The 23,718-nt window shown below is 41.8% G+C and overlaps 1 protein-coding gene across 4 annotated transcripts in view; it reads right to left on the reverse strand.

Moving 5' to 3' along the window:
- Positions 1-23,718, reverse strand: part of LOC6524667 (pneumococcal serine-rich repeat protein) — a 122,984-nt gene that overhangs the window by 47,633 nt on the left and 51,633 nt on the right. For all 4 annotated transcript variants that reach the window (XM_015190349.3, XM_002100488.4, XM_015190353.2 and 1 more), the window contains exon 2: positions 8,365-8,525. In XM_015190349.3, the coding sequence (XP_015045835.1) occupies positions 8,365-8,505 (141 nt within the window). In that variant the 5' untranslated portion in view covers positions 8,506-8,525. The remainder of the gene's footprint in view (positions 1-8,364; positions 8,526-23,718) is intronic.

Raw genomic sequence — 23,718 nt, forward strand, 5'->3', positions numbered from 1 at the left:
TTGCTTCGCAATCAAATCAAAGAATCCGAGCCGCACCACACACACACACATAAAAAGTAATATTGATTTGTGGTGTTTTCGCTGTTAACAATTTGTTGCAAATTGTAAAATGTTGCCGGCAACATAATTTAATTGACACCGTTATGGGCACGGCAATAGCAATAGCAACAATTGTAACTGCCGTTGCAACAACAAGAGCAGCAGTAACATTAAATACGATTCGATCAGTTTGGTAACGAGTTCCTTGTGGCATGCAACCAATAACCAGAGAGAGGGAACTGATTGGAGAAAGACTGAGATAGCGGGCCATTCTTTTTTTTTAATAATTTATTAAACAATTCAAATTTTAAAATTTGTCATATTTAGCATTTTAGTTAGCATAGTATCGCCCACGATTTAAACTCTCCTTTTGAAGCTGTTCCCTCATCAACTTAATTTGCGGTTCGCTTGCGTTTCCTACAAACTCGCTGATTAATGGGACACATTTGGCCGCACTTTTTGTTTGGCGGTGATTAATCTTATTTTATGCAACACCAACACCCGAAAAATTGCAAAAATAAAAGAAACAACGTAAGATTTCAATGAGAAAAAAACAAAAAAAAAAAAAACAAAATTAGCCGAGGGATTGAGAATGCGAATGTGAATGCGAATATCAGCGCCAACGCATGCGCAACGCGATTAGTTTCAGTTTCAGATTCAGTTCCTGTTGCTGACGTCAGTTTTTGAGCCGAGACATTTGTGCATAGTTTTACTGCCTGATATTGTTGCTATTTTGTTGTTGTTTTTATTGCTGTTGCTGTTGTTCTTATTGCTGTTGCTGTTGCTGTTGCTGCTGCTGTATTGCTGATGCTGTTGCTGTTGCCGGGCCACGCAGCTCGTGTCGCTGTTGACCTTCAAACTGGGTTTTAATTTAGCCTGGCCTGCGTTTCTGTCTTCTCCCTCTCCCTCTCCCTCTCTCTCTCTCTCTCTGTGTCGCGCCATCTCTTTCTGTATAAATGCTAGAATAATGGCCCAAAGGGTGGTGGAACGTGTGGGGGCAGGAGGGGGATGGAAGGGGGTTGGCGGATGGCTTTGGCAGGCGGCTTGTGCAACAATTACTAATTATATACTATACAGAGAGTTGGGTTTCTATATCTATCTATAAAGCCCATACACAGCTGGCAATTCTAATGAGATACGCTATCTTTTTCTTTTTTTTTTGCCGTATGCGTTTTTAACGCGACTTGCGAGAGGGAGAGAGAGTGAGAGAGAGAGAGGGGCGATAGCTAGATATAAATCTGTTGAAAATGCGCATAATTATAACAGGCAGCAGCAGCAACAGGCAACAAGTTGGCTTCAAGCGTCGTCGTCGACGTCGTTGTCGTTTCCAGTCGTGACAAGAAAAGTTGTTAATTTTAATTATAAAAAAAAAAAATTTATTTTACTCTTTTTTTTTTTTTGCACGCTTTATTTGAATTTGCTCGCTGTCGCTGCCTTTTTTGCTATTGCTATTTTGCCTGCTTGGTATTTAAAGATCTGTTGCATGCTAGACTAACAAGTGTAGTGAAATTGCGTCGATATGTGTAATTAATATGGGGATTAAATGACAGGGAGTCCAGTTAGATATGATATAGCACAATTTAAATAATCTTAAATGCAAAATGTCAAGTTCCACTTAAATTTACACAGATATTTTGGTATGTTTGCAGCTATCATTTCACTGTCTGTGCCGTCAACATTTTTCGAATACTTACGGCCAACAATCGCATAGTTGAGCACCACAAAAAGTGCATAAATGGAGCCGAAAATGTGGCAAAAATGTTAATGGACATGCTGAAAATGCCAGAACGAGGCAAAAAGCAAATAACTCAAAAACCAAACGCACACTTGCAACACACATACATTGCACATTGCACATTGCACATACGCACCTGGTGCGTCACACTTTTCGTATACCCTAACAATCGATACATGTGCACTTGTAGCACATCAAGTGCTTCGTTGAATACATTGTAAAATGGTTAATTTGCTTTTCAATGAACACTACAAAGTTTTCAGTTTAATTTGCCACTTAAACGTAATTCATCGATTGGCCAAGTGTATTATGACTTCGATTTCATTCGATTTATTTTTTGTCTGGCATCGCAGCGTGCATTTATCCATGTCCGTGTGTGAGTTGTAAATTAACAATTATTGGTTATTAACATGACAATTTTATACGATTTTAATGCATGCCTCGGCGGCAGCAGCGGCCACAACAACAACTATAACAACAGCAATGCGAGCCACATAAAGAAATGTCGGCAAGTCACATTTGAAGGCATTTAATTGAATGCGTGAATTGCTTTTGTTGATTGCACTGACGTTGACTGCAGCAGCAGCAGCAACAGTAACTGCAGCCACTGCAACTGCAGCAGAGGCAGCAGCAGCACCAACAACTGCAGCAGCAACTGCAACAACAGCAGCAAATTGTTGATGCTGCTGCCGTGTTGTTGCATAGTTGGCCGCGTGAAAACGTGACGTTTGAGAGCGGCTCAGATTAACAGGCAGATTCGAATGTAAAATCTCGCTGCAACAACAAGCGTTTTGAATATTTTTGTATAATTTTCCAATTTAAATTAACAGTTTTGCTGTTGCTGCTGCCGCTGCTGCTGCTGTTTGCTAGATTTTTCCCAGGCCGAAAAAAAAGAGAGGGAGAAATAATAAATATTGCCATCGGCAGCGAAAAAATACGAGTTATGGGCTGCCGCTGTTGCTTCTATGCAATTTTTGTTGCTTTTGTTACTGGTGTCCATTGTCTTAGTATCGGCTTTTTTTTCCTCCTCCACCACCACCCGATTGAGCACTTTTTGTGTGTTTGTAAAGTAATCAATTGATTACTAATTGATAATTATGGCATACGTAATGCGAATCGTGTTCTAAGCCAATTGCTTTATCATTTGGAATCCGAGATTTAATAGTTTTAAGGCCTTACGTTTGAGTTACAGTTTCGCTTTAGTTAGTAATAAAATACTTAAGATATTTTTCGTGGAAATTAAAGTTCTTACTCCGCAATTAAGTAACTCCAATTGCACAGCCTTTTTTGCCATTTATATTTGACATTTTGCCATTCGTATTTTATTGGGACCCATTCACCAGCACCTGATCGCTCCGCACGTTGTCCGCATTCACATTCGTAGTTATTACACATTTTATGTGGTTAATTATCAAATTATATTGTAGTTTGGCCTGTCTCGATGGATTAGCGCATTTGAGCCGCGTACGTGACCACGCGGCGTATGCGCAATGGCCAGGCGGTGCTCGACACATTACGCATACGCCACGTTGGCCAAGTGAAAACCGCAAGACAATTTTCAGTTGGCAATGTGCAACACGATGGCATAGCGGGAGGGGGTGGTGGAAAATTGAAATGATAATTGCACTTGCCCCACCCACCCAAAAACCAAAAAAAAAAAAAAAAACAGCAACAAAAGAAAATTAAATCAACCCACGCCTTGCTGCTCCACATTATGAGCGATGAAAGATAAATGTTGGCTCAGCATTTTGGATTTTGAATTTTCGGCTTTCGGTTTCTTAGGTTTTCCGCGATTTGTTCGATTCGCGTTGTTAACATAAAATCGCAATTAGTTGGCATTTTGTGTGTGGGGCAACGGCAGCTGGCTATACTCGTGTATGCTGTACTGTTTTATTAATAATCTCTTGTTACAAAATTATGCAAAACAATTTATCACAAATTTGTTTCTGGGGGGCTGTGTGCCATTGTGTTGCTTTCCGCTGGATTTTTTTGATTTTTCGCTGAAGGCGTGGCTGTGCCAAAAGATTTGCATTTTACATTCTTTGGGCATTTTCTTAATCAGTTTTCGTAGCGTACTATATCAAAATCTCATGAATGTGAAGTTAAATGAATAACATAATAATACATTCGATACATTAAATATTAAACAACGTATATATTGTAATTAAATTTGCATATACAAAATTAGTATAATGTATTTTCAATTAAAATTCCATTTAAACAAAAGCTGCATACAATTGAATTTGTCAATTCAATTTCAATTGTATTTAAACACTTTGCGAATCCCACATAAATTAAGCACAATTATGGCTATTTTAATGGACTTTTAAATGAAATTTAAAGGCATTTGCTCCGAATTGTTTATGAACTTAAGCCGCAATAAATTCGTCTTACGCGCAAATATTAAAACACGAGTAAATATCAAATTTATTGACATTTGATTTTAATGCTAACGGGCCAGGCCAGCAAATTGGCGGTGCAACTATTGTATGACGGGCCTGCAACATATGTTGCAAGTTGTTGCAGCTGTCAATAGAGGCGGTCACGTCATGTTGCTGTTGTTGCCAATGCAGTTGCTGCAGTTGCAGCATTGCTGCGCCAATTGTTGCTGCGTTGCTGCATTGCCGCATTGCCGTTGCTGTTGCTGTTGCCGTTGCCGTTGTCTTGTCAAAAATGTGTTGTTGTCGGTGCCCGTTGTTAAGTGTTTTGGCTTAGCATATTTGTGGCATGTCTGGCATGTTGTTTAACACCCTGTTATACCCAATCGAAGCCATGTCCATGCAAATTTGCCAATGTGAGTGAAAGGGTGAGGGGCTGGCCAACTCAATCAGACTCTTAGCTGACCAACAAATCAGCTTAAGACAACACACACACTTTTCCCCCCCCTCCCGAAAAGAATAGAAAACGAGAAACTTAGGAAAAAATATGACAATTTTTTTGGGGGGTGCTGCAAATATTTGAACAGAAATTTGCCAGCTAGGGAAAAGCCATTGAAAGTCATTTGCCAACGTTAGGCGATGACAAACCAGATCCCACACGCCCACCCCCCTCTTGCCGCTGTCCGCAACGACATTTGTTACACTTTGTTTGCCTTTCGGCTGCTTCGTTGTCGGCTAGTTCGCAGCCAAAAAAAACCAAAAAACAAAAAATATTGCAAAGAAAATACGGATAAAAAAAGCGCACTAAACGGGCAAAAAGTTGGTGGGGAATGTGAGGCAGCTGCGAACGATTCTCAAATCGCATCAAATATCAACCGAGCATACGTTAAATGCCTCAAATTGAGTTAAAGTGCCGACGCCCGTCTCTATCCGTCCCCCTTCCACCCGCTTCCTGTCTCGCTTCCACACAAGCTCACACACTCTCGCACACACACGCACACACACTTGCACACACAGTCGCACACAGGACAAAAGCCTGTGGCAAAAAACACTGGAGTCAAGGAAAAAGGCAAACTACAACTGCAAATGGTGGGTAAAAAAAATCACTTCCACGCGATGATGCCCACAAATGGAGTGGATCAAGGAGTTTCTCAGCCATAACTATCTAATAAATTCTAAAGATTTTCGAATTTTAGTTAAAGTATTTATGATTTTACATTCCTATCAATATATTTTGTTTCGCAAACTTTGCTCTCAGCTGGCAAAAGTTTACGAGCGCCCCTCGCAAAGCTGCACTCCACGCACGTGAGAGCATATTTGGCTTGGCTCCATTTCAGGACGCATGGCCAGGATGCAGGACCATCACTTGGCTGTTGCCCATCTCCCCACCCTCCCCTTCCTTCATCGCAATGCCACATCCATCCATCCATCCTTCCATTTTTTTTTTGGTTTCTTTTTTTCGTGTGCCCCTGCCGGCTTCTTTTTCATTGAATTGACTTTGGCCTGGCTGAATGTCCTGGCCACTGATCCTGTGCCGACTCCTCGCTGCCTGAGTGGCTGAGTGCCTGCTGTCATCATTGCCTCGTTCATCGACACTTTGCTTTTTAATCAATTTAACAATTTTTTGTTCCAACCCCCACCCCCCATCCCCCTTCCCGAACATCCTTTTGGTGGTGTCCTTGCTACGGGGGCCGATTTCCAAGGCGCCTGCGGACTCGTTTTGGCATTCGAAAGCAGCTCGATACTTGCAATATACATACATACGTATGTCTGTCTGTCTGTGTATATGCATACACATAGAGATGTAGTATATGCAAAAGTAATTGGCAGTTGAGGTCTCTGGGTGCTGGCACTCACACGACGCATCCTTGGGATCCTTGAAGGCCTCCTTGGCCGATCCAACTGCCGCCCTCTGCTAAAACGTCAACAGTTGTTTCTCCACTCTCTATGTGCATTTGCTAATTAGTTTGCCCAGGCATCAGGACATGTGTCCTGTGTCCTATGTTCTCTGTTCTGTGTCCTGAGTTCTGTGTCCTGAGTTCTGTGTCCTGTGACATGTATGTGTGCAGCACTGTCCCCTACTTCGTTCGCCTACTTGAATTGAGATTCTTTCTGTTTTTCCGCCCACTCGTCCTTCTGCCCTTTTTTCGTATATGTCTAAAAAGGAAATGAACTCATCAGTTTGTTTGTTTGTTTGTTTGCCTTTTCTTCATTCTTCTGCCATCCATGCCTAATGAAGTTGATTTGCCAGTAAACAGAACTACTCCAACTACCCATCCGCATGTCCTTTGCATTGAACTGGAAATGAGTTAATCGAGTAGTTTTACCTTTTTACCCATTTCTTTTTTTGGTTTCGTTTTGGAAGTTTGGGCTTTTGAATGCTCATGCCAGGCAAAATATTTAGATATGCCACAAAAACACATTAAGATTGAAATGATGCCTCTTTTTCCAATTAACAGTATGATTTACTGACTTCTAGTCGTAAAATTATATAAATAATTATATACTTAGCTGGCTATTTAAGCTAGCAATTTGGAAATATCTATGCTTATCCTATTAGTTGTTGCTGGCATTTTTGCAATAATTTCCAGATTGAACATTATTAACTTAAGTGTCAATTAGTATTTGTTGAGATACTTTTCACCGCTGGCATTTCCAGTTTGCAGCAGCGCCCTGTCTTCGGATAATTTTCATGCCCATTCTCATTTTCATTCTGATCATCGTCGCTTCCCAATCCCCTTTCCCACTTGGCTAATGAAAATGTTTTCCGAGTGTCCGAGATGCACATTTATAATTGAACAATTTACCAGTTTTCCTCGGAGCCAGATTCAGAAATGGCTTTATCAAAAGGCCGGGCCACTGCCAACTATACTACTTCATCTTCATCTTCATCTTCTGCTGCTGGCCACAAGTCGAGTTTTGTGTAGGAAAACGCTGGCCACATTGGCCACAGTTAACGCAGTTAAATATTTTCCGCTTAATTTAACAGGAATTTCAATTGACAGACGTGAGCACGTAGTTGTTGTTGTTGCTGCTGCTGCTGCTGCACTTGTTGTTGTTGTTGTCGTCTGGGCAACGCATGATTTATGCACTCACACTTGGCGAGAGGAGGAAGAGGAAGAGCTAGATGGCTGCGGTTGCACTGCCGTCAATTTCCATTAGACGCTGACCTTGTCAACATGTTGCCAGGCAAGCAGGCAGCAATTGCAATAGTTGCTGTGGTTGTTGTTATTGCCATTTGTTGCTGCCGTTGCAGTAGCAACATTCGCTGCCGGCGTCGCTGCTTTGGCTCGCGTTAAGTTGACAATTTACTGACAAATGTGTAAATTGCATTTGATCTTGTTGTTGCTGCCATTGCCGCTGCGTTAATTTATGCGCCTTGCATTTACAAGGAAAAAAATACAACAATAAAAAACAGAGGGACGGAGGTGCAACAATAACACACAAGTTGGCAAAAGAGGGCAGCGGGGGGGACGCTGCACAAACACACAAACACAAACGCAAAAAAATGCGACGACTGCAACGTCGACCTTGATCGCCAACTTCCGCATTTTACAGTTACAGTTGGCGCGTTCGCGTTTTCAATTTTCCCAGGCCTCTACGGCATTTTCTTTAAGTGAACGTCGAAAAAGGGTAATTAGCTGCTCAAAACAGTTATCCTTTTACCAATATGTCAATTTTTAGCCAAGTAATGATGTTTTCTTCATGGAGAAAATCTAATATTTGGCTTTTCTGAATTAATGGCCAAAAATATTCAGTTTTTTGGCTAGAACATCAAAAATATTAGTCCAAATATGGAATGTCATACCTCGTTGAGTTCGTAATTAAATTTCCAATCGAACTGTGTTTTCAGAAAAAAATAAATTTTTTTTCACATTTTTTGCAATTTTTGATGATGTTACCCCTTACAAAAAATGCAAAAATTGACAAAAATGTTATTTTCCCTAAATCCGCCAAAAAGTTATTCAGGTCTTTAGAAATGGTAATAAGCTGCACAAAACTGTAATTATTTTCGATTTGTGACCTAATTTGGGCAAGTTATAATAAAAAACCCCTTTGCTGTTATCAAATTTTCGTATAAGTGCATTTTCCGTTCTATAACCAGAAAATCAATCACTTTATGAACTTGCAAAGTATCTGGTATAGTCTTTTACTCGTTTATGTTATAAAATACCTAAAATATGTATACTTGTAAAGGTAAATAGTACTCACCTTATGGGCTCTGATGGATGTGCCCTCTGAACAAACTAGTGTGACGTCCACCAGGCTCCCGTCTTGTAGTAATTGACTAAACACCCCTAACAGGTTGGATTGGTAATTGTTCCACCTCAAGCAGTAGTGCTCACTGCCCATGTCGGTGACAGCTTACGCTGCTGCAAAGAATAATAATAATAATATTAGTAAATGATTAGTTGCGTTTTGGGGGCGAAAAGTTTACAAGTATGTATGTACATATATATTTATATAAAATGCAGTGGAGAATGACTTGACTCTCGCGAGTAATTTCTTAATTTGGTATTTTGCGGTTGCAGCTATTGCCGCTAATTGAAATTGCGTAATCAATCGCACATGCGGCAGATACATGCATTCAGATAGGTGTATCTTTGTATCGGTATCTTTAGATGCAATTAATGCCACCAGCGCTTGCACAAATGCCAAACAAATTGCGAAATCTTGCCCAAAGTTCACAAATGTCACTGCCAGCCAACAAAGAAATAACAAAAAAAAAGAATATATATATATATATATTTGGGGGTTCTCAGCGGGGTATTGGTGGCCATGGAGGGCGTGACTAGGCGTGTCACTGCGTTATTTCCATAACAAAATGCTGACTGTGCACTTTTATACAAGAATTTTTGTTATAAAATGCACAAACACAACGAATATTTTGCAGCTAAAATCGATATTTAATATTCCAGTTCCCTTTGATTTACATATTTCGAAAATATTGCTAAAGACCTACGTTTGAAAGCATTTGCTTTACAAAAAAGATATAATATGCGAGCATCTAGAAATCTTGAATTAGGCATGCTGCATTTAAATATTCTGCACATATAAAGTTAAGTTCAAATGTCCCAGACACTTTCATTCATTTACTTTAATTGGCAGTCAATTTCAATCGGCTTAACAGCCTTCTCCCCACCATTGCGCCATCAGTTTGCATTATTTTGATGGCTAAATAATTAATCGAGCAGTCGACCAGCATTCGGCCAATCAACGAAACGATCTGAAATTAGGTAAGCCCCCACCTCGCAAAGAAATTGCCAACTGCCAATTGCCAATTGCGAATTGCGAATTGCCAACCGAACACCAAGCACCCAACACTAATCCCCAATGGTAACAGCAAACATTTCCGGCCAAAACAACGCTGTTTTGATGGCCAACTGTCGCTGCTGCCGCTGTTGTTGTTGTTGTTCTCCTCAACCTGGTGCAGCGAATCTCAGTCGCAAAATAATAATAAAAAAAAAAATAAGTAACACACAACACAAAAAAAAAAGAAAAAAAAAATACAGAAATAATAACGAAGCAATAAACTCTGAATTTATTTCAACAAATAAAACTTTGATTTATTGCACTACGCACCGGGCACACAGCATGCAACGGATCTCGGTCCCAGCGCCCCTGGCTGCCCCCCATTCCCCACCTCACCCCCTCACCCTCTCACCCCTTTCGGTGAGCCCCTGGAAATGGAGCCCCTCGAAGCGATTTCGCAGCCCGATAACGATATTATAGAGAAGTTAGAATCTGTATCTCAGTCGAATGCGATCGTAAAGCGTAAATTACGCATGCATTTTGTTATTTCCCTGTATATCTCTCTCTCTCTCTCTTTTTCTCTCTCTCTTTTTCGCATTTTCCTGCCGTTGGAAAATTCGTGCGAACTTTCAGTGGGGCACACAAACTAGGAGCTTGGCACTGCAAAAAAAAACAAAAAATATACTGCCCATATAAAAAAAGGGCAATAAAATTGGTCTTTATGCTGATGAGTAACCGTTAGCATGGAGCTATATATTTTAATAATAGATATTAAAATATATACATATACTTATAAGAGCTCAGTTTCATGGCTTTCGTCTAAAGTTCTTCTTCAAAATTTTATCAATGTTTAAACATTTCAGAGATTAACAACAACGAATTCCCAGCTAAATCGCTTGTTTTCCACGCTTTTCCACTCCTTGTTTCGCGACTGGTTCGGTTCTCAAGACATTTGCAAATTGTTTAGCACTTTTTCGGTTTTGACTGTGTTTCCTTAACCTTTTCGCAGTATTTCCCATTCAGTTAAAGATCGCACACTCACACACACACCACACACCTAACACACACATACACGGGTTAGAGAAAAGCCAAAATGTTGGCCTGGAAATTATGGCCCAAGTGGCAGGCAACACGCAATGGCTAAAGGTCGCCACATTGGCAGCAGTAGCAGTGGCAGCAGCAGCAGCGGCAGAGAAAAAAAACTTCTTGCTGTTTTTATTTCCATTTGCATGCAACGGCAGGTCGACACTTAATTAAGAGAAGTTGCTAGTGGCCATGTTGCTGTTGCTGTTGCTGTTGCTGCAGTTGCTGCTGCTGTTGCAGTTGCAGTTGCTGCTGCAGTTACTGCTGCTGCTGTTGCAGTTGCTGCTGCTGGCGTGTTGCTGCTGCCCACGCATGATTTTTGAATTAGCGCTGTGTGTAGTAACAACAACTAATATAATTGACAGTTGTTGCTGCTGCCGCTGCTGCTGCTGCTTTGCCTACGTGTTCTGTTGCAGACGTCAATGACTGGCTGCAATGCATGCTAAGTAGGGGAAGTATAGACAAAAAGCTAACTAAAAAACCAAGCCCAGAGAAAGCCGCTAAAAAATAAGCAAAAGAATGGAGAAAAATCTCCTGTGTTGCATGCAATTTGGGTCTGTTAATTGTTGTTGCTGCTGCTGCTGTTGCTGTTGCTGCTGTTGCTGCGATTTATGCCGCTTGCATGCTAATTATGCTTAGGGGAAGGGGGGCACGGCACGGCAGGGCAGGGTATCAGCCAAAATGGGTGGGTGAAAGGGGAAAGCACGAAGGGGGGGCGGTGCACCAACCATTACTGACAACTAAATCAGTCAAATGATGATGGCTGGCGGCGGCTACCTATAGAGTTTTCAGCCAAGTTAATGAGCAGCGTAAGACAGGCAGCAACGGGCAACAAAAAGGTGCCCCCCAACCCCCTCCCCCTTACCCCTCACTCTCTTTTGGCCAACTGATCTCCCACAGTGCACAGTTCTGGTCAAGATGCTGTTGCGGTTATTCATTGAGGCTCTTTTAGTTGGCTCTGTTTTTTCAATTAAAGACCCCCGTCGCTGTAGGTTCCTAAACTCAGTAAGCATATGTTGCTGCTGCAGTTGCTGCTTCTGCTGCAGTTGCTTCTGCTGCATTTGCTGCTTCTACTGCAGTTACTGCTACTGCTGCAGTTACTGCTACTGTTGCAGCCGCTGGCTGGCTGGCCTAAAACTCATTAATATTGAAATTTGTTCGTGTGCATGAGTTATTAGCAATTTTCTAATTAAGGCTCCCTGACGAGCCGCCAACGATTCTTGGCTAGTCGCTACTCTTCCCCCCACCCCCCATTCCCACCCCCCCCTCGCCACACCTCATGCTTGGGCGGTCACCTGAGGCGCCTGCCCATGACCCCCCCACCACCCCGCCCCTTTAGACAGCCCCCTCAATGTCACACCCACAAGAAGGCCGCCGTTTTGCCTTTCATGTTTTGTTTTTCCCGCTTTTCCATATACTTTTTTCTCTTTACTTTTTTTTTTGTTGTTTTGGCGTAGAAATTTGCATTTGATTTATTTATTTATAAACTTAATTGCCGAGTGCTTTTTAAAAGTGGGCGTGGCTGGCAGACGCGGCAGAGTGTGAGCGCTTAGTTAATGTCGAAATTTATAACAAATTCAAGCAGATAAGCGAATCACAATTGAGTGGAGTTCAAAGCTGCCTTTTGTGGGAAAATGCAGTAAATCAATCCACACAAAATGTATATATTTAAATTAGATAAAAATGTTATAAATAATAGCAAGTAAGTGAGCTATATATATATTCCAAGTATAATAACGAATACTATAAAAAATGTAATAAAAATGATTACAACATTCCCAAGATTCCATCAACTTTCTTTGAAGGCAGCGACTTGTAGCCCAGTTTCAGATGGCAATCAAAGTCAAAGTCTGGTCACTGGTCACGAGATCAGACAATGATCAATGATGATCTCTTCCTGCGCCACCCGAGCCCCAAAACCACTCGATGATCATCCACCCGGTCGCAGAAGTCCAGGTTCAGAAGCCCACGCACACGCCGTCAACCCACAAATGCCGCATGTTGCAGTTACCGTTGAATGTTGCAAGCTGCTGGCTGTTTGCTTGTTGGTTGCAAGTTGCTGGTTGCTGTTTGCTGGTTTGCTCTTTGCAGTTTGCTGGTTGCTGCATCCTTGGAGTGCGTCCAGTTCTGGCGGCCAAAACAGCTGCAACTTGGCAACGGGCGAACCTTTTGTGGTCCAGGCCAACAGACAACACACTTGACTGATGAAGGCAGCGCAGAGTCCCCGGTTTGGCCACTTGTTTTCACGGCAGCGGAATGGGAATAGGAATGGGAGTAGGAATGGGAATGGTACTGGGACTGAGAATGGGAATGGTACTGAGAATGATACTGGGAATAGGAATGGGTTAGGTGAACTGCGTGTGAGTACGCCTACGTGCGATGGCGGCACATTTTAAATCAAAAAGAAGGGCGCACGATGCAGTGCAGTTCAGTTTCGCTGAGCTGAGCTAAGTTAAGTTGAGTTGAGCTGAGTTGAGTTGAGTTGAGTTGCAGTTATGCCGCGCCTCGTTTTTTCTCTCTACTCGATTATTAATTGCGATATCAGGGTGGAGGGCGAGGGGCAGCGCGGGGTGACAGTCACTGTGCACAGCGAGAAAATATATATTTCCATTCATTCATATTCATTCTTAAAGAGTTCTGCTTAAACTCAACCAGATTAAATGAATACTAATATATCAAATATGATATCTTTAATCTTTTATTTTGTGTAATATTCCATATAAGTATTTTCTATCTAAAAAAAATATTACAGCTGCAACAGGTGCTTTGCAGCGCCATGTTTTTTTTCAGTGCAGGGGTGTTTGAGCTGCAAAACAGTTGCAATTTTGCTGTTGTTCGCGTTGTTTGAACATTGCCGACACAGTTTGCGATTATCATAATGCTGCCTGCGCAGCTCATGTTGCAGTTGTTGCTGCTGCTGTTGTTGTTGCTGTTGCTGCTGCTGTTGTTGCTGCTGCTGTTGCTGCTGTCGATGTGAATGATGATTATTTTGATAAGTTGCGCAACATGTTGCTGCCTTGCTGCCACGGTTTCCTTTCCACTTCAACTTTAGAGTCAGATTCAGATGGGCATCTCTCCTCTCAATGGCATCTTAATTGTTCCGCTGCCGCCGCCTGAACGGCAACATTGTTGCCAAGGTGTTGCCTGCCTCAAATTGCCGCTTGTCACTGTGCGGAAGTTGCAGCAAACTGCAGCAGCAGCCGCAGCAGCAGCAGCAATAACGCGAGCAACAACTATGATTATAAATGCTTTTTATTGATTTATTAATCGTTGTCTGCTCGCTGGTGAAAGGATTTCGCTCTGGGCCTTATCTCATAAATTTCCAAAGCGTTTAAAGCAGATCTCTCTCTATCTCTCTCTCTCTCGCTTTTCCCGCTTTTCCAGCGGCCTCCTCACCGCCCTCCCCGCTTTTCAGTTTCCTGCCAACAGCTTTCTATTGTTGCCTTGGCAAGTTCAAAGTGGCAAACGCTTTTGGCCATCTGCTCTCTGGAGCTCCCACTTAAAAGCTGACCCACGCCCACTCCCCAAAATGAAAATGGGAAAAAATCACACACACACACACACACACCCACGACGGACAATAAAAAAAGGGATTGCTGCCTCGTGTTGCGTAAAGAATAATAAAAACAACAAAAAGGCGCCGCGAAAAATGAAAGAAATATATGCAAAATTATTACCGAAAAATGATTAGGCTTAAGGAGTGTGTTGCAGAGCGCTGGTTTGCTACACTGCTACAAAAAAAGATGTATCAGAAAATAGCACTCAAAAATGACATACAACAGTTCTTCAAATATATAACCCTATTCTTTAGTGTTTTATTTTTACAGACTTTGCACATTTTTTCTTTGTACTCAAACTTCAAACTGCATTTTTTCTTTATACTCAAACTTCAAACTGCATTTTTTCTTTATACTCAAACTTCAAACTGCAAGTTGCATGTTGAAGTTAGCCAAACGAGTCGCTTATTATGGAGAACTCGTGTGGCATACGAATATTTGAAAGATGCATCATTTGCAGTTGGCCAAATATTGCGTGCACTCTGGTCGGCATTAGCATAATTTTCGCGTTAATTTTCGTGCAGTGTGACCGCAGATTGCTTTGTGTTGCTGCTGCTGTTGCTGTTGCTGCAGTTGCATTTGCAGTTGTGGCCGCAGTTGCAGTTGCTGCGGCTGTTGCAGCTCTGCCACCTACAATATGTATGGCTTAGGTGTCGCCTTTGTGGCACGAACATGACTTTTGGCGGCGCATGCGTGTTGCCTGGCAGTTTGTTGCCAGTTGCCGTTGTTGTTGTTGCTGCTCCTGCTGCTGTTGTTGTTGCTGCTTTTGCTGCTGTTGTTCAACTGATTTACTGGCCGTTGCCATTGCTGTTGTTTCGTTTTTGGCCAGAGATAAGCGCGAACAAACAATACAGTTGCTGCCGCACAATTTGCAGTTATTTGTGGGGCGATAAGCCGCAGCAGCAGCAACAGCAGCAACATCGGCAACATCGGCAACAAGTGCCACTGCAACCGCTGTGACATATTGCTGGCAGGCGCAGGTCAGCGGCAATTGAAAGGCAATTAAATTAGATGCCCAGACACACAAGACAAAACGAGATCAGCCGCAGAGTCAGAGTCAGAGTTGAGTTAAGTTGAGCTGAGTGGAGTGTTGCTGTTGCTGTTGCACAAACAGCCTTGAAACGAGACGATTGCTGCTGCTGCTGCTGCTGCTGCTGTTGCTGCTGCTGTCGTTACTTTGGCCACAAAATTTATATTATTAGCCAATTGTTGCTGCGGTGCAGGCCATGATGAAACGGCAAACAGTTGCCGCTTGGTGTTGCTGCTTTTTGCGTGTCGAATTTGACTATTTGTCGGGTTCTTTCTGCCGTTGTTGTTGTGGTTGTTGTTGTTGCTGCCGTCGTCATTGCGCAATAATCATTTTCAATTTTCATATAAACATTTTGTTTCGTTTTTGTGGCCGTTTTCTATTGCCGTTGCCGTATTGACGTTGCCTTCACCTCTTTGCCGCAAATCGTTGCACGTTGCCATTGCAATTATTCCTGGCATTGCGACAGCGGCAAACGGCAACAACGTGCCAAGACCACCCCAATAGTCATTAAAGTTTAATAAGCTAGGGCTCCGAGTTGCAGTTGCTGCAGTTGTTGCTGCAGCTGCGGAATGTTGCTGCTGCTGCTGCTGCTGCTGCTGTTGGTGCTGTCACTGTGCCACTGCTGATGCGTTTGGGTCACCTGCAATGTGCAATATGCAATGTGCAATGTGCAATATGCAAGCAGCAGTGCGCCAGGCGGAAATGTTCTCAATTTCTCCATCCAAAACTAATCAACTCTAGTCAAAAGTTGACGGCAGCAACACCTGGCCAAGATCTTTCGGCCAGGAAGTTGCAAATGCGGCTCAGAATGTGCGTAAACTGCTGCAGCATCAGCAGCAGCAACAGCAGCAGCAACAGCAACAGCATCAGCTCGTGGCATAAACAATTTCCGGGGGGGTTTTTTTTTTCAGCTCGAGTGAGTGAGTGACTAGCATTTAATCAAGAGCAATCAGCAGCAGCAACATCGGCCATAATTGCTGCCATGTTGCACTGGCCACGTGCTCCATTTTATCAACATTTTCAGCCACGATGACAACAGCAACTTGCAACTTGCTACCTGCAGCTTGCAACAGCAGCAGCAGCTACAGCAGCAGCAACAGTGGCAGCAACATTTTGATATGGCACACGCAATGCTCATTTGTCCGCCATCTGCCACACACACACACACACATATATGTATGTACACATATATATATACATTTTGATAAATGCTTGCTGAGCCGCAAAAAAGATTTATGATTATTGCTTTGTAATTTGTGTTTAAAAAATGCGCCGCCTTGTTGTTGCCTTTGCGGCAATGCCGGCTGCATAAAAATCAATTAGCAGACCCGAAATCAAAGAAGCTCGGCCACAAAGAGGCCACCACCACCACCACCAACAACACCACCAACACCACCAACAACACCACCAACATCGACATCGACAACAGCCACAGTAGTTGCCTTGAGTGCATAAACAATTAATGTTGCGCGTTGATGGCTGCAGCAGCGCCACCTATCGGCAACCTTAATTTTTTTTTATTTTCCAGCGGCAGGAACGCATTAACAAAGCGGTACAGTGGACACAGAATATGTGGAAAATCTCATAATGTAGCAAAAAAATAAATATATTTAAAACAATTTAATTGGAAATATTTCTATCTTTGCTTATGATAAGCTTACTAGCTAATGAAATGGTTGCATAATAAAATATTGATATAATTATAAATTAAACCAAATTTGGAATTTTCCTATGTTTTGCTTAGTCCGGCTATATTTTTATAGTCCGGCTCTAATCCCCATGTGCGTTGTCATTAGCCAGCTTTCACTGTGCAAGGGGCAGGCGCTGGCTTGTCAGCTCTCTAAGCAGCCAATTAATGTTGCTGCAGTTGCAGCAACAACAGCAACATGTTGCATGCAGTGCAATTTATTAATGAGATTGCCCGCTTGATTACAAAAAGGCAAAGAGCGTTGTTGTTGGCGCTGCTCCCGCTGTTGTTGTCGCACGCAGCAGCAACAGCAACAGCAGCAACAGCAACAGCAGCAACAGCAACAGCAGCAGCAACATGTTGCCGTTGCCAGCGGGTGTTGCACATTTATTGAGCGCTTATTAGAGACTTCAACGTGCGTGCATCGCCCCGCAATCGACCCACACACCAAATTAGGTGTCAAATGACAATGGATGGGTGTGTGAGTGTGCGTTGTGCTGCTTTGGGGGATTTTTCATATTTTTCTTTCTGTTTTTTCTTTTTTTTCGGGGGGTGTTGACGCGCAGCTGGCGCGTATTAAGGTCAAAGAGCGATCGCAATCGCAATCGGATCGTGTCGCCCCAGCAGCTGTCAAACTCAATTCGCAATTCGACTTTGCCACATGCAAAGGTCAGTCGCTGCAGCTGCCACAAGATTTTCGACATTAACTTGCCACACACACACACACATACACACACCCCCTATGCTATTTTTTTTTTCTCGTCCGCTTAGCATCATAAAAATGTCAAAGCTTTATTTGCCCGCTTCTTGTTGCTGATGTTGCTGTTGCTGCTGCTGCTTGTGTTGCAGTTGCAGTTGTCGCCTCTGTTGTTGCTGTTGCCATTGTTGTTGGTACGGTGGCGGCTAATTGGCGTGTCATTGGCTGGAACGCAGGCATAAATCTGTTATTTTATACTCGCCTTGTATGTGCAACACACGGCGTATGAGTAATGTGAGCAAAAAAAACGGAACACAATAAATCGATGGCGAGCGGGGCGAAGAGAAAGAGCGAGAGAGGGAGAGGTGAACAAAGTGGGTTGGGTAAAGAGTTTAGAACAAAGGGATATATAACTATATGTATGTATATATATTTTTTTTTGGAAAAAACCCTTGACTTTTAGTCATTATATTTAAGTCAGCAACTGAATTATGTTTAAAAACCTGGTGGCTTTCTTTTTCTTTTTACGATATTTCATTACGAATCTGTAATGTGGCTGTGGTTTTTTCTCTACATTACTGTTCCTTGTAATTAGTTAGCAATAAAAAAGACGTATTTAAATGCATTTACTGCAAAATAAAAATCCTTTTCCTATTGCCGTTAATTATTCCTTCATTTCACCATTCACTTTTATCTCTCCATCATGCAGCAATTTTTCATTTACCACTTTTCAGCGCCGGCCAATTACCAATCCCCGCACCCCTTGCAGTCGCCTTAACCCCATAAAGCCCCCATCCCGCCCACTGTCATTCCCCACTGAGCGACCAAATTAACCCACATCAATCACAATGCGAAAAATGTCCATTTTAATTTGAACGCAACTTAAAGGAGTTGTGTCAGTTATTTTTAAGTCAATTTTTTTTATTCATAGCTAAAAATAAAACTGAAAATGAAAAATAGAAGAGAAAAAAACCGTTGGATAGCTTAAAAACGAGCCTAAAAATAACCAAAGTGGCAGGCAAAATCTCTGTCAAAATGCCTATGCTCATGTTTGGAGTATATCAATCCGATTCGCCAATTCTGTCTCTCTCTCTCTCTCTAGAAAAAGACGGAGCATACTGGCATCCCATATCTCGCGCTCTCTCTCTCTTTGTCTCTGTCTTACTCTCTCGCTCGCACTCCGTTGTTGTTAATACAATAATGGAACGCGGTCTGTTATAATATTTACAGCTTTGAATTAACTAACGAGCTCAAAAAGCGAACCGGTTGCAGTGGCAACAACAGCAACAGGTGTTCAGCGAACGCGACGCGGAACGCATGGAACTATCCGGAACAGGTTGGAACGTTTTGGAATCCGTTGCACTCAAAAAAAAAACAACAAAAAATATTCTAACAAATTTATGCCACATTAGAAACATTCACTCAATCGAACGATTATTATTGCATATTGATATTGGGCTAACTGAAAACGCTTTCATTGCTTGTTCTTTTTTGATTGCACAGTTGATTTTAAATATTTATTGTTATTTAAAAACAGTTTTAGGTATTCCTTTTTTTCCGAATTTTAAAATACATAGTTTTTTAGATATTAGTTAGAAATTAGTTTGATTTGATGCGCTCCCCATCGCTACAGTGCATCTGTGGAGCCTCGAAGCCTCGTGCCGACTTTCACTCATACAAGCTGCCACACCCCCGTACACTAAATCCATCCTGCCTCCTGCCCCCTGCCCCCTGCTTCCTGCCCCTCGAAACCAACTGCCCACACGCTAATTGCGGCAAACAAAAACGCACGAACGGAACGCAATCGAGAAGGCACCAGATCGGACCACCAATGCAGCAGCAGCAGCAGCAGCAAGTTGCAACCGTTGCTGCCACATGCAACATGCCACTCACCCAGACAGATACCGCAGAGGAAAAAAAATAGTAAAACTGGGATGCGAAATAAAACAAAAATAGTAGAAAGAAAAAAAGAGTAGAAAAATTGCCATAAACAAATAAACACTTGACTTGATTGTGGACGCGACTTGGTTCAGAGACCACAGCTACTACGGATCGTATAGGATGGCATCGATTCTGATCATCGGGGGCGTTATCGGGAGCAGGAGTTAGGAGCCCAGTCGTGCCACATTGTTATGGATGCGGCGTTCGGCAACTGCAACTGCAACTGCATCAGCAAATCAAATTATGCTTAATTTATGCCCCGCACAAGGAGCCAAGTGAATGAAGAGCAGGAGAATGCTTTTCGTTTGGCAGAGGATCGGAACTTTTTTAAAAAATATATGAATATATTTTTTATATTTAAAATATTACAATCTTCCTAGGTAATTACTACCATTTAACGCCAAATAAGAGACAAAGCAGCCTGGAAAATGAGCAACAGCAGCACAGACATAATATTGACTTACAGCGCGTGCTTTTGCACGCTTAAGAAGTGGTTTCCAAAAAATTATAGATCTTTCCTTTAACCAACCTTTTAACCAAGAAGTAAAAGAAAAACCCGCCCAGTAGCCAAGAAGGCTGAGAAGGAAGCCCACGCCACATCATTCATGCGACAACGTCACCAGGAACATGGAACTTGCAGCATGGAGCATGGAGCTTGCAGCATGGAGCATGGAACTTGGGGCATGAAGCATGGAACTTGGAGCATGGGGCATGGAGCAACCACTGCGGCAGTAACTTAAACTGCACCACCAGTTGGACCACCAGATAGCAATTATATATAAATATATATATATCTCGCCTGGATGTGGATCTGCCCGTCTGCATTGTGCACCCTGCTCTTGTGGCAAGTGATTCCCCTTTTGGATTTGTTAGGCTTATGCTGCTGTTGCTGCTGCTGCTGCTGCTGCCATAATTTCCATCGCCGGTCGTCGCCACAAATCTGCCAACATAATTTTGTTATTTCACTGCCACTTTGTTTGACGTGCAAATGTTTGGCTTGGCCGGACTTAGCCTGGCTTCAACCTAGTTGCTCTTGGGTCCACACGGGCAGGGCACATCCTGGTTTTCGGATGATTTTTCAATTTGTGTGTGTGCCCCCCCCGCCGTGTGCCTAAGACAATCGGTCTGAATAAAAACTTCATAGATAGAAAAAAAAAATGTTAAAAAAAAGAAACACTGCTGCGGTTGCAAGCCGTTCCGCTGCGGTCATAAGTAACTTTAAATTATGATGAAAGTAATTTTCTGCTTCAGTGGCGAACGCCGCGCCAACTTTTAGTCAGCGTCAGAGGGCCGCAACATGATTTACACCCCGAAATGGTAAAAAAAAAACCGATGGGTTTTGGGCCAATGAGAGGATACACAATCGGTCGACAGGAACTGGCAACAATAGTCAAGTGTAAATTAAGTAATTGCCGGTAGGCAGGAGCAGGAGCTCCAAGTAACTAGCAACCAGTAACCAGTCACTAGTCACCAGTCACTAGTAACCAGCAAGCAGTGAGTAGTGAGTAGTGAGCAGTAACCACATAGTAACCGGTAACCAGTAGCTGCTACCGTTGTCATTAGTGACAGGCCAACATGAGAAAAATACCGAGGGAAGACTAAAAACATGGCAAATAACAAAAAAAAAAAGAAAAAAAAAACTCCAGGACTCCAAGTGCCACGACTTTGGTGCATAAATCTCTTTGCAACGCAGAAAAAATATGGGACACCTAGTGCCACCCATGAAAACATGTGGCAAAACGCCCTGAACACAAAAATTGCTAACCAAATGAACAAACCTTTTTTTTGTTGGATTTTTGTAGCTTTTGCTAGCTTAACTACTGAGCCTACCGAGTCAGGCTAATAATATAATATATATAATATATATAGATAATAATTAATATAATTGAACTGAAGCCGACATGTACGACATGTACTTGTAAATGTGAAAGCCTTAATAATGACATATTCTTGTAAATGATAAAACCTTAATAATGACATATTCTTGTAAATGATAAAACCTTAACAATTACATATTCTTGTAAATGTTAAAACCTTAATAATATTTGTATCATTAGTTGTAGTTAATAATAATCGCATTTGGTTGCCCAAGAAGAAAAGAATTGGAATTGGCCAAGCCAAGCTTTGTAACCCACAGGGCGTTGATAAGCCGCAAGTTCGCCCAAATTACAATATTGTTTGCCATTTGCAGCAATGCACCGAGTAGTTGTACAAATTTGCATAATAATAATCACCGCCAATAATCTATAAAAAAAATCCAATCCAAAACGGAAACGCAAACGCAAAACTAAAGACAAATTACTCACAACCGCCCCCGCAGGGCAATTAAGCCTGGCTAAACAAAACAAAAAAAAATAAATAAACTAAAGGAAATCTTAAATCTTTGTAATGGACCCCAGCACATTTGTACAATTAACAGTTATTCATATATACATATATATATATTTTTTTGCCTTGTTGCAAGCTGTTTGGAAGCCGGACTTCAATGGAAATTAAGATCAGGCCATAACTGGCCAGAAAACCGAAACATTTTCCTCTGAGCTCTGGGACATTTCAATTGCTGGCCAACTAAAACGAAGGAAAACTCGCCAAAAAAAAAAAATAGAGATTGAAAAAGAGCGAAATATTTGGACCAGCAGCTGTTGGCAGGGATAAGAAAAAATAAAAAATCCAAAAAAAAAAAAAATAGATATATGTAAAAAACAAGAATGAACTCTCGCTGCCGTTTGGTTCGTTTATTGGTTGCTAAAACAATTTAAAAGCAATTTGAGTCACGTTCGGGAGTCGAGAGAGGGGGTGAGGAGATACGGATACTGAATGGGCATTCATTGAATTTGCATTTTCGTTGGTCGAACCAAGTCTGGAAGTCACCCGAAAAGCCGTTGCAATTGTTAGCCAAAGTTACTTGTGCACCTGGCGAAAAAAGGGGGATGCTTGAATGCATTAATGATCCTAATTGATTAACTGATTGGTTCATAAGGAAAAAGAATGAAATTTATATTTATTTAGAGCTTCTCGATGATTTTTCTACAATTTTCTTTCATTTTAGAAACACGCTTTAAAATTAATTTAAATTCAAACATAACATAAAAGATATTGCAATATATGATAGCTTTGCTTGATTTGAATCAAAAAACCCCTTTAGATTTGAATTTATGTAAAATTACTCAATTGATTTCCCACACTATCTAAAGGAATTTCTTTCGGTGCATTGGTGTGTTTTCTGTCAATTCTTTTGGTGTCAGATTTCAATTTTGTTTCGTTCATTTCCAATGCGTATCGTTTGCTTTAAGGCAACCACAGCAGCAGCAGCAGCAGCAACAACATCAAAATAGGCATTTGGCGGCATTTTTACAAAAGCAACCGCCGCCAGTTGCAAGTTTATTAATTCAGCAACAACTTTGCAACTGTTTTGAGTCAGCAACGGCCAAAGCAACAGCAAATTGTCATCCCCCGCGGCTTGTTTTTCCCATGTGAAATTTGCATTTTCATATGCCGAAGTGCTTGGCTGTTGCTGCTGTTGTTGTTGCTGTTGTTGTTGCTGTTGTTGCTGTTGCTGTTGTTGCTGCTGCTGCAACTGCAGCAATTGTTGCTGATGCTGCTGTTGCTGTTTGCTGTTGCTGCGTGGTCTCCACACCTTTTGGCAGCAGCAGCAGCAGCAGCGTTTTGGCCATTGTATTGATTTATGTTCGCATTTTGTGGTCATTTCTCTTAGTTGCCCGGCCAGAGGAAAATGTGACAGCCTTTAGCCAAATCAGCCGACTGAATATGCATCTATATCCATATGGCTTTGAGCATCTTATGTTGCTGAGCATATACATACATATATGCCCACATAGCCTATACTTTTTGGTGGCCACTTGCTATTTAAGGCATTTTTACCTGCTTCCACGAGTCGAGTAATCTCAATTGCTAATTGAAGTCGTTCGAAATAACTCACCTGCAAGACAACAAAAAAAAAGAGAAAGGAAGGCAAATATTTAGTACGCAACTCGTATTGTGAATATTTCTTAAAATGGCTATGGTAAATGTCTTATTGGTATGTCGAATATTTTATTTTATAATCAAATATGTTTATTTCCCAAACAATAAACACATAAATGCCACAAAAAAGTAGAAAATTTATATATATATATATATACTTAGTTGATATATTCCAGAAACTATTGCCAACACCTTTCGCATGACCCCAATAAGGCGTTGACCATTTGCTGCGTTCGCTCCGGAAAAGTCAAAAGTTATGGGTTTCATTAGGCCGCATTCGATAGGCAGATAACGAGTGACCCAAACGGTGTGTACTATACTACAAACCCTGGAC

This window comes from Drosophila yakuba, chromosome X (assembly GCF_016746365.2).
Source record: "Drosophila yakuba strain Tai18E2 chromosome X, Prin_Dyak_Tai18E2_2.1, whole genome shotgun sequence".
NCBI lineage: Eukaryota > Metazoa > Arthropoda > Insecta > Diptera > Drosophilidae > Drosophila > Drosophila yakuba.